Here is a 12588-nt window from a genome sequence, read left to right on the forward strand (position 1 = left end):
ATATTGCAAGGTGTGTGGGTGTGTGTGTGTGTGTGTGTGGGCGCGCGCCAGCGTGTGTATAAATATTTTTGTTTCTATGAACATGCAAAGGGAAAGGTGTTGAATGAACTAGCCATATTATTCTGCTACTTCGCTATCACAAACTGGTTTTAAAAAGACTTTGAATGAAGAAATGGTGCCAAAAAAGTTTGAACATGCTTCAAGGAAAGGTCTAGTCAGAAAAGTTAAATTAAATTAAAATTTTATTATTTCAATCTGTATCTTATAATCAACTTACATCTGAATAATTGCTCATTTCGGTGTTTCAGGTACAAGAATTCCTGTAACATAAAACGAAATAAAAAGAGTTATCATTTATAATAACACACTTTAATTCAGTAATATAATCTACTGTCACTTAGGAATATAATATATGGTTATTACTTTCAGAACATAAATGTGCCAATCTTTTTTTAATATGACTACATAAAAATAAAAGTTTCAGAACATAAATGAGCTATCATTCCAATCTGAACTATTCTACGTATCTAATATTTCGTTATTAAGTGATGTTTCGTAAAAATAAACAAAATATAAAAATCAATGTGAGTTTCAGATGTAATGATTTCCTTTTTCAACTACCAGGGCTCGGCTTATAAGCCAAATGGCCCCAAGCTCAAATCCTAGTCGATCTACTCTGAATTTATAACTTTTACTTCTCTAGGCACTCTGGTTCCAATAATTCTCTATCATCATTCATTATGAACATAATATAGACCCACCAACTTGAAAGGTGAATCTACACAGTTCAACTTTTCTTTCAATTTTAAACATTCAAGCAATACATGCAATAGTACACAAAACGCATTCAATTGTGCATGTCTTTTCCACTAAAAATGATAGCACATGTGGAAATTGTGTCCTTCTGCGTTATTCATTCAACAGCAGCATGTAGCGAACACCTGATTGTTTTAGGTGGCTGTGAATAAACTGAAAATTGTTTTCTTTGGTGATGGTGACATTTTAAGTTCAAAATGATGGCAAGTATGATTAGGTAGCTTTATTTAAGATTATCACAAATATGAGTGCTTATGGAGTGTTCAACCACAATTTTGAGAATCAAGTAGGCCTCAAGTAGGCTTAAGTACTGGATTGATATTTAATATTTATTAATTCATATAGGTACTTACATGCTTAGTGAAGATGATGTTCAACACGGTGCACCATGTAAACACAAAATCTGAATGCGTCTTAATTGAACGTACATTTTCAACTTGATTCTTTCAATATTCTGCCCAGATTGCATGCTTACATCCACGAAAAATTGAACTGTGCAGATGTAGGTATCTTATGTTGTCTATGCTTCCCATTATGATCAGGAATACTTTTCAGCACTAGCGACATCTATTAGTCAGGTCAAATAATGTCAAGTTAAGGGCTGTGGTCAGTGCACAAAAAGAAAATTATTTCCATTGGGGAATGTTTGTTATCTCCAAAACAGCTGAACGCAATTTCAATCTCATACAAAAAAAGACAAGTTGGAATTAGTCATCATGAACTTATACATTACACTTCTCTCAAATTACTAAGACACTAAAACATACTGCAAGTGTTTTATATAACTTCCTATAATTATATAGGCGTAGCAAGCAGAAATTGTTCGGACAATTTTACATTATTTAAAGAACAGGCTACCCCAAAACATCAATTCTCACAATTTTACATTTCTGGCAGTAGGCTAATGTTCGTCAAAACAGAAACTACTTATGGAGGATGAGATGATGACGGAGATTTGTTGGGATGCTACAAGAGTACTGAAGCTCCAGGAGAAACGCTCTGTTATGTGGACCACGAGCCTGCCCAACACAAGTCATAAATTAGGGGTAGCCTACGCTGGGATACCCGGATACAAAGGATTATGAGTGCAGCATTGCAGTCACTGAACCACTGTGACGGCTCTGATTGCAAACTAAAACCACGTGTTTATCACCTGGGGAATTACCAAAATGATACCAAAAGAGATAAGAAATGCAACATATTGCTAAGGAGGACTTTAACATTCCTTAAAGTAGACAGCTAGGCCTATTCTTATTTAACTAAGGGTGGGTACTTGACTGTTCGTCATTCACCCATATATCGACCAGTAAAGCCAGTTGTGTAGACAAATTTACTGACAGAGTCGTCATCCATGGTGCGCCATTGGAGGTTGATTGATCTACACTACAACCGAGATGGGATGATTGCGATTTGTGGGGATGCTACAAGAGAACCGAAGCTCCCGGAGAAAACTCCTGTTATCTGGATCATGGGTTTGCCCAGTACAAGTTATAAATCGGAGGTACATCGGGGATCGAACCTGGGTCCACAGGATTATAAATCCACCGTTCTAGCCACTAGAGTGAATGTGCACAAATAGGCTATTTACAATATGTTACAAGGCTCGACGATAAGTAGATGAGAACTATGTGATTATATTTTGTTAATAAACCCATGTCTAGAAACACTTTGTTTACATTCTAGCGTCTCTGAAATGTGGAGGAGGACGTAGGCAGTACAGGTCACAAAAGCTAGGAAAGAAGTAAAAAATGACAATTGAAATTGCACCCATGTCTAGAGATCCATGTCCAATAACCTGGTCCCCTCGTTCACCTGACCTGACACCATTGGATTTCTTTTTCTGGGGGTACATGAAAACCCTTGTGTACGAGACTCCCGTAGAGACACAACAAGAACTTGTGGCACGAATTCAAGTAGCATCTGAAGTCATCCGAGATAAGCCGGGAATCTTTCCAAGAGTTCGACACGACATAATCAGGCGATGCACAAAATGTATCGACGTTGGTGGCAGCCGTTTGGAGCACCTTCTGTAGTTGATTAAAATGCTGTTTACTTACAGTATTTCAACTGTATTATTTACTTCTTTCCTAGCTTTTGTGATCCGTATTGCCTACGTTCTTCTCTACATTTCAGAGACGCTAGCACGTAAACAAAGTGTTTCTGGACATAGGTTTATTAACAAAATATAATCACATGGTACCCATCTACCTACCACCAAGTCTTGCAACATATACCTATTTTTACATCCTGTAAAAGTAACACAAATACCTACAATTACAAACACTGAAAACAAAGTCACATCATAGCCTACAATACTGCAACAGTGAATGAAGTCTTCACAATATTCACATTGCAATTATGACATATCTAAACTTGCACTATATTAATTACATACAATAATTGTATTATTAGGCTGAGATAAGTTCTTGATAGTTTCGAAATATAGGTTAGAAAGACAACAGGAAATTGTAAACATTGATTAAATTACATTTGAATATACTTCGATTGTAGACACAAAGGCTATACGCCAGAATATCGCGTGAGTACTCATGTACAAAGACTAGCAAATTAAAAATAGTTATTGATGGTACAAGAGTAGATAAATAAGCACATAAATAAGATACGTATCCTGAACCAAAAATAAATAATTCCATAAAACAATAACGACATATATACTTACGCGGTATTATGAAGTCGTTCCGACACAAATACAAGAAAATACACGCAGCAGTTACACAAATTATTATTCACACAGCCTTACACACTTACACCCGACACTCTAAAGTTCAGGTTCTGCCCATGGCCATTCTGTCAATGTTATCTAATCGCAGTGTTGCCAACTGAAGCGTACGGTTAGTCGTCAAACAGCATTATTAATGCTGCCATGGTAATTCTTTTCTTGGCCATACGCGCCATCCCTTGTTTTCTCCCTTGAAATATATTTTACTTTCCTCTCTCTATCTCTCCGACTGTCATTTAATGATTTTTTAATATTAAATGAAATATAAAAAAAATTAATTGTACAAGTTTTATTTAAAGAATACACCATCTAGCACCACCGTAGATGCACACTTGTCTCGATGAATCTTGGAGTGTGTATTTGCAGCACTTTTTGTTTTTCAACCATTATTTTTATAATTCTGGACTCCAGTGCTGCAGAGGTGGACAATTTATGTTTATGAACATTACACAAAATACATTAGGAATACCAAAAGATGTTCTAAGAGCTGTACAGATCTCCGCGTACAAAACTTAGGCACCCATATGCCGTATGGCTCCATACAGTCAAAATGTTCTTTTCCCCATACGATTAATTAAAAAAATTGTAGGTTCCGATACGATGTATGGCCCCGTATGGCCTCTATGACAGCACTGATTTGGGCGGTTATTCAGGTGAAGTAGGTGAAGTGCCACTTCACCTATTTACGTGTAAAAAACAATTTTATCTCGAATTAATAATTAATTCTAGTTATTACCGGTACCGTATTTATAAAATAAACCAGTTTTCTTTTCAGTCGTTATGAACAGTGTTTAGTTGTATAAATAGTATCTGTAACCATCCGCTGAATAGAATAATGTCAACTGTTACGAGTGCCGAGCGGTGTCTATTAGAACTTACAATATTGTAGAGGTGAAATTATTTGGGTTCCCATTCTCATACAGCACTTGGTTGCAGAGGCGGCTCCTCAGGGCAGGCAGGGTAGGCTAAGCCTACCTCAACACATTTAGAAAAACCTAAAAGTGGATATTTATTAACTACCCCAACACATTTGGAAAACCTTATATAATTATATACTCTTGTCTAGGTGCTTAGAAATTCTTCAATTAACTATGAATGGGATTTTTTGAGGGTTAGTTGGACGTTGCTTACTACTGGCAGTTCGATTTATGCGACAAGAATACACTGGACAGATCACGATGCGTCAGAAGGTAGGCAGAAGCGAAGTTAGCCGACCTTCCACGTAACTTCAAAGCTGGCCCTGGAGTAAGCATTAAAAGAGATCGCTATTCTCAATGCTTTCTTAGGCATGCGTTCTATGCTTAAGCCAGCGCGCTAGAATTCTGCCTGCCCTAACAGAACCCACGAGCATTATCGAACACCTACTATTTGCGAAATTTCTGTTTGAAAGTTTCACGAGTTGGAACGTAGATTGTTACGAGTAGTATAACAGTTTTTAAACAGTGTGTTTTTTTTAACAGTGTATTTTAGAAAATGTGATTTTTGCAAGTACGTACTGTATATTAATGTTATGTATATTTGGTGATTTATAGTTAATGTAAGTGATAATAATATTATATTATGACTGATATAATAAATAAACTGTTACGTTGTCCGTTTTCGCGTAGTAATGACATTGAAAAGAGAAGTATTTTGGACAATGGACGACCCACTCCTGCATTAAACTCTATTGTTCATAAAGTCAGTGCTAAAGGTGCAAGAAAATTTAATCCTTCATGGTATGAAACACTATGAAATGGAAATATAAAAATTGGAGATTTATCCTTCGAAAAGGTGGAAAAATTCAAATATCTTGAAGCAACAGTAACAAATATAAATGATACTCGGGAGGAAATTAAACACAGAATAAATATGGGAAATGCCTGTTATTATTCGATTGAGAAGCTTTTGTCATCCAGTCTGCTGTCAAAAAATCTGAAAGTTAGAATTTATAAAACAGTTGTTCTGTATGGTTGTGAAACTTGGACTCTCACTTTGAGAGAGGAACATAGGTTAAGGGTGTTTGAGAATAAGGTTCTTAGGAAAATATTTGGGGCTAAGAAGGATGAAGTTACAGGAGAATGGAGAAAGTTACACAACACAGAACTGCATGCATTGTATTCTTCACCTGACATAATTAGGAACATTAAATCCAGACGTTTGAGATGGGCAGGGCATGTAGCACGTATGGGCGAATCCAGAAATGCATATAGTGTGTTAGTTGGGAGGCCGGAGGAAAAAAGACATTTGGGGAGGTCGAGACGTAGATGGGAGAATAATATTAAAATGGATTTGAGGGAGGTGGGATATGATGATAGAGACTGGATTAACCTTGCACAGTGTAGGGACCGATGGCGGGCTTATGTGAGGGCGGCAATGAACCTGCGGATTCTTTAAAAGCCATTTGTAAGTAAGTAAGTATGGTATGAAACACATAAATGGCTAACAGGAAGTGAAGTTAAAGCTAAGCTGTAGGTGGTCACGTTTGTTATTGTAATCTAAAGAAGGTACTTGGAATCAGATCATATTTGTAACTCGGTAAGTCTAAAGAGACTTGAAAAGAATTTGAATCCAATTTCGGAAATGTTGTCTGAACAACAAGGGTTGCAAGACAACAGTATAACAATAAACTAGAAAAAAACCGACAAATTATGAGACGGCTTATTGATGTAACAGTATTGTTATGTAAGCAAGAGTTAAGTTTTCGGGGGGGGGGGGCATGATGAAAGCGAGCTGTCATTGAATCGCGGGAATTACATAAAAATGTTCTGTAAATTTTGCCTACCCTGAACATTTGACTACGAGCCGCCACTGCTTGGTTGCCATGGTAACGTGACGCCACGCACTAAAGAAAGATTGTATGAGTGAAGTGTGTTTCTGTCTTTCAGTTACCGGTACGGAGAACTGTCAGACTTGTAGGTGGAGTAACCAGTTTGCAGATCTAACGGTAGCCTACTAATAACAGAGAAGGGTTGAAGCTGATCTCCAAGGCCGGGAGCTATTGTTAAAGGGCTGTGAAATTTTACAGTACGTACTACCTTACTCGAGAATAGTATTCTCATTCCCTGTGTCCAAGCAGCCACCCCTGCAGTGGTAAATTAACTGGCTTTATGTTATTTTATCAGGAATACACCCAACATACATTCCCAAAGTTTAAAAGTTGTTTTCCGCTGTGTGTATTATTTCTTCTCATGAGCTCACCAGTTTTGTTCGAGCTCTTGTATTTGAAAGTTTAACGCGCGCGTAAATGTGCACATGTAGTTTAGTACTGTGTGCCTATATATTAACTTATTATTTAATGTATTTAGAGTATATTAATGATAAGTGTAGGCCTATAAAGTTATTATTCCTACATCTAAGTGTATATTATATGTTTAATCACAATTGTGCTATTATACAAATACGAGTACCGGTACTTAGGTACCAGTACATAGAAAATGTTTATAAATAAGTGCGAAATACGTATCCCGAAAATTAACTGCTTGTAATCTATTAGAAATGTCGTTTTGTAGATTTAAAAATGAGGATAAAAAATATGTTTTAAATTCTTGACGACCTACAGTTCCATGTTGTTCTTTGTTTTCAAAAAGTACTAAGAAAGTACAGTAGAGGAGTTGTATAAAATAACTTTAAAAAAATTCTTCCGATGAAAGAAGCTTTTCTGTTTGATAATATTGAAAATTTCACTCGGAATGCTATATCACAGGATTGACTTTCATTATTAGCCCCTTAGCTTTGCATAGAGATATAATGTCCACCCTTAGTTAAACTCAGACATTTTATGAAGACATCATCGACAGGTTTGCTGCTTTATGATTTTTATTTTGCATATATATCAATTGTCCTTTATTATGAAATATAATTTCTTTGATACAAATTGACTCGGTATGAAAGAAATTGGGTGAATTCTGAAATAAATTAGTTTTCTGTTTGCATGTGCTCCAGAACTAATAAAATTGTACGTAGTTTACGAATAACAGGCCTACTCATTATATTAGTAAAACTGTTCATGAATTTGTTTATGTGAACAGCACTTCACCTATTTCTTTTACGGCGAGCCGCTACTGATTTATCAATAAAGAAAATTTTACTTTTGTCACTAGAGGGTGCTCAAAAAGCCGCTAAATTCCTACTTAAGTAATATAAAAGTTACAAGAAATAGTAGTCAAAAAATAATTCAAAGACGCCAGATTTAGCAACAAACTCGCTATTTTGGTTACACTGTCCAAACGTCATTCTCACATTTGTTCACATTTCACACATACGTAGGCATTAGGCAACGACACACATTATTATGAAGCCAGAACAATGTAGACCAGTTGTGCAGATCAATTACCAACAGATTCATTGCCTAGGATTTAACATCAATAATGATAATAATCGGCTGAGATATTTGGGGGGGGGCCGGGGGGCAGGATTGTAAATAGTGTATAAAGGAGTTTCAGACAGTGACTACCTTCAAAAAGCCGATTGTCAAACAGACTGCTTTTCGACGCTAGAATATGATCTTTCTTCAAATATAATTTTTGTGGATTATGATTTTTATTTTGCATATATATCAATTGTCCTTTATTATGAAATATAATTTCTTTGATACAAATTGTCTTATTTAACACTAAATTGTAATTGTTTAACTCTTCGGATTACATGTGACTAAATACATCTATATTTTGCTATTATTATTATTATTATTATTATTATTATTATTATTATTATTATATTATTATTATTATTGTTATTATTATTACATTGTTTTCTGTATTGTGATGAGGCAATATTAGCGATCCTAGTGGCTAGCTACTAGCAAGTTCAACTATCAGTGGATGCATATTCCCTATCTCTACATACAGTATTGAGCTTCGTGACTGGACTAGTGGTAGTAGTATCATGCAAAATAATAGTATATTATATAACGACGTACAAAATTGGAGCTTTATTACCAGTGATCTAAGACCCACGAGTTAACGAAGCTGCTTTTGTACAGTACGAGTTGTATAATAATATTTTATCTGCGTTGTTCGTTATTTGCCGTAAATTAGAAGAAAATAAATCTATAAATTAAATTAGGCGTATTAAATCTGCTATATCAGTGAAGAATTTTATTCTTTATGAATCATGACATAGTGTTGCTATGGTAACAGTTGTTATAAAATGCTTCATAACGCAATGCTAAGTAAAATGTTATTCTTTATGATTCGTGACATTTATTTATTTATTTATCTATTTATTTATCTATTTATTTATTTATTTATTTATTTATTTATTCATTCTGGTGTAGGTAAGACTATCAGGCCTTCCCTTCCACAACACCAGACATATAAATACAATAATAGAAATAAAAAGAAAAAAAAAAACACCATGAACAAAGTAAAGCCACACAAAAATATACACAGGTTGCAGTCACACAAACTTTAAATGAGTGATTAAGTATCATAATTAATTGTATCCTGACTAATTAACTAACATAAATAAGAAACTTGCAATTTTAATCTAGAGTAAAAAAAAAAACACATAAATCAACACTTCTAGCAATACCTAAAAAGCATTAAAATTTTTTCAATTTAATTTTGAATTGTGATAAAGTCCGGCAGTCCCTGACGTCATTAGGTAACGAATTCCAGAGGCGAGGTATTTCTACAGTATAGGAGGATGAGTATAAAGACGTTCTATGATGAGGGATAGAAAGAAGTGCTTGATGTCGGTTTCGAAGAGTTGTATGAGTATGTGTGAACTGTGAAAGCGCGATAACAGATAATTCGGAGTAGAAGTATACATGACATAGTGTTGCTTTGGTAATAGTTGTTATAAAATGCTTCATAACGCGTTGCTAAGTAAAATAACAGCAACTTGTTTTCTATATAACAATACAGGCAAACTTTTGTAGTACAAAAGTGTCAAATAATGGCCTACTTTTGCAATGAAAGTAGATAAAGATAGTTAATTTACTGTCGCGTGCTATTAATATTGCAAGATATCATGTAAACGGGCGATTAAGCAAGACAACTGATAAACATCCAGTGCATGCGCATAGGATGGGTTCGAAATGCGTCCTGTTCCAGGATAAAATTTATATTATTTCTATAACTGATATCAGGAACCTGGTTCCGCTGCTTGTAATCTTACTTTTATCTTTAATTAATTGTCACTGTCCATATATCACTACTGTATAAGGCTCCTGAAACTTCTGAGCCCATAAAAATTCATTCCTTTGATTCCTTTATAGTATTTTTCGGTGTCTTCTTATTTATCCGAAACATTTTTTTTTTTTTTTTTAGTTTCAATATCGCCTTCTTTGACGTAAGGTAATATAAATCCTAAAAGTTAAAAAAGCGTAAGTGCTTGCTCAATCGTCTTATTTAGTACATCGTTGGGTTAGGAGTTAGGATCCCAAGGAAGTCATGAAACTTCATTTTATTTATGGAGATATCAAAATTATAATTGAGAATTTCCTTGATAATAATAATAATAATAATAATAATAATAATAATAATAATAATAATAATAATAAACCTCAAGTTAATAATAAGACGCTGCAAATTTATAACGGAATTTCGTTGTTTATGCGATGAGTTACCGGTACATTTGTTACACTTGGCTTTATTTATTGAAGTCACCATCCAATCACGAGTGTACAAATATTGACGTCTGCGTGCATCATCATCATCATCATCATCATCATCATCATCATCATCATCATCATCATCATCATCATCATCAGGTGATAGTCCTAGAAGGACTGTTCCGGTCTACAAAAGTTTTCCCGCCATCTCTTCACAGGGGGACCCAGTGATCTTTATTCTTTTCCCTGTTGGTCTGTAGTACAAGGTTACTGGAAGAATCCTTGTTAAAATGTTATTTTTATTTAACGACGCTCGCAACTGCAGAGGTTATATCAGCGTCGCCGGATGTGCCGGAATTTTGTCCCACAGGAGTTCTTTTACATGCCAATAAATCTACTGACATGAGCCTGTCGCATTTAAGCACACTTAAATGCCATCGACCTGGCCTAGGATCGAACCCGAAACCTTGGATATAGAAGGCCAACGCTATACCAACTCGCCAACCAGGTCGACTGAATCCTTGTTCTAGGCATACGCTTGATATGATGAAGCCAGTTGTTTTGATATTGAGGAATATACTGCAGTACAGGTTCCATTCCCAGTTCTTGTAGGATGTCTTCATTTCTTTTATGATCCCATTTAGTGTATCCTACTGTTCGGCACATAAACTTCATTTCACTGACAATAATTCTATTTTCATCGTTTTTTCGTAAGGTCCAAGCTTCGCTGCCGTAACAAAGGACAGGTCTTGCTAATGTCTTGTACAGACGAGAGCTGGTATGTTTCTGGATTAAAGAAGGTTTCATTATATTGTTGATAATGCCTGCAGGTTTATCGGATTTAAATTTTTTTGTGAGATATCTAGATAAGATAGAAAGGAAAGCTTGAAACCAAGATAATTGAATTCATTGACCCTTTCTAAAATGTTACCATTTATACAAATTTTGCTTCGTACAGGTTCTTTTGCGCAGAATGCCATTATTTTTTTTTTTCCATGTGAATATTTCCATGCGACATTGATCAGCTATTAATTTTAAACTATAGACTGATCGTTGTAATCATCTTCTGAAGTGGCTAGCAAAACTAAATCATTTCCTAAAGTCAGTACGTCCAGACACAAATTTCGATTTATAGTCATATGACCATCTCTTGAGTTTCTAAATTCCCGTACTATTGCGTTCATATAAATATTGGATAAGAGAGGTAAGAGAGGACATCGTTGTTAGGCACCGGTAAAAATTTCCAACCAATCAGACATTTTCTTAGCAATTTTGATAGAAATGAAAGTTTCTTTGTATAGATTAAAAATATTTTCAATTATTTGTTGTGGAATATTATCACATACTATAGTACTTCTATAAGTCTAGTTGCTTAATGTTTTTAAATTCTGATGATGAGTGTAGGCCTAGTCAATACAGCTTTTCATTTTACATCTACAAAAATGACGTCTAATCTCTTTACATACAAGGAATTCTTGGCCAGTCATAATCGAGTTCATATGCCATAGGCCTATGCCCTTTATTTTATAGGTATAGCATACTTTCACCTATGTTTACTAAACTTTGTTTCCTTGTTTTGATTATTACTTACTTACAAATGGCTTTTAAGGAACCCGAAGGTTCATTGCCGCCCTCACATAAGCCCGCCATCGGTCCCTATCCTGTGCAAGATTAATCCACTCTCTATCATCATATCCCATCTCCCTCAAATCCATTTTAATATTATCCTCCCATCTATGTCTCGGCCTCCCCAAAGGTCTATTTCCCGCCGGTCTCCCAACTAACACTCTATATGCATTTCTAGATTCGCCCCTATGTGCTACACACCCTGCCCATTCAAACGTCTGGATTTAATGCTCCTAATTATGTCAGGTGAAGAATACAATGCGTGCAGTTCTGCGTTGTGTAACTTTCTCCATTCTCCTGTAACTTCATCCCTCTTAGCCCTAAATATTTTCCTAAGAACCTTATTCTCAAACATCCTTAATCTCTGTTCCTCTCTCACAGTGAGAATCCAAGTTTCACAACCATACAGAACAACCGATAATATAACTGTTGTATAAATTCTAACGTTCACATTTTTTGACAGCAGACTAGATGACAAAAGCTTCTTAACTGAATAACAACACGCATTTCCTATATTTATTCTGAGTTTAATTTTCTCCCGAGTGTCATTTATATTTGTTACTGTTGCTCAAAGATATTTGAATTTTTCCACCTATTCGAAGGATAAATCTCCAATTTTTATATTTCCATTTCGTATAATATTCTGGTCACGAGGCATAATCATATACTTTGTCTTTTCGGGATTTACTTCGAAACCTATTGCTTTACTTGCTTTAAGTAAAATTTCCGTGTTTTCCCTAATCGTTTGTGAATTTTCTCCTAACATATTCATGTCATCCGCATTGACAAGAAGCTGATGTAACCCGTTCAATTCCAAACCCTGTCTGTTATCCTGAACTATCCTAATGGCATATTATAGAGCGAAGTT

The 12588-nt window shown here is 35.2% G+C and overlaps 1 protein-coding gene across 3 annotated transcripts in view; it reads right to left on the bottom strand.

Annotated features, from left to right (window-relative positions):
• LOC138694499 (aldehyde dehydrogenase, dimeric NADP-preferring-like) overlaps positions 1-3639 on the bottom strand; it is a 75395-nt gene extending 71756 nt beyond the window's left edge. For all 3 annotated transcript variants that reach the window (XR_011330960.1, XR_011330959.1, XM_069818274.1), the window contains exons 1-2: positions 3497-3639; positions 278-320 (exon numbers count right to left, since the gene is read on the bottom strand). Coding sequence is in view for 1 of the 3 variants with exons in the window: in XM_069818274.1 (XP_069674375.1) it covers positions 278-295 (18 nt within the window). In the remaining 2 variants the exon portion in view is untranslated. The remainder of the gene's footprint in view (positions 1-277; positions 321-3496) is intronic.
• Positions 3640-12588: the final 8949 nt, after the last annotated feature.

Source organism: Periplaneta americana, chromosome 2, assembly GCF_040183065.1.
Source record: "Periplaneta americana isolate PAMFEO1 chromosome 2, P.americana_PAMFEO1_priV1, whole genome shotgun sequence".
NCBI lineage: Eukaryota > Metazoa > Arthropoda > Insecta > Blattodea > Blattidae > Periplaneta > Periplaneta americana.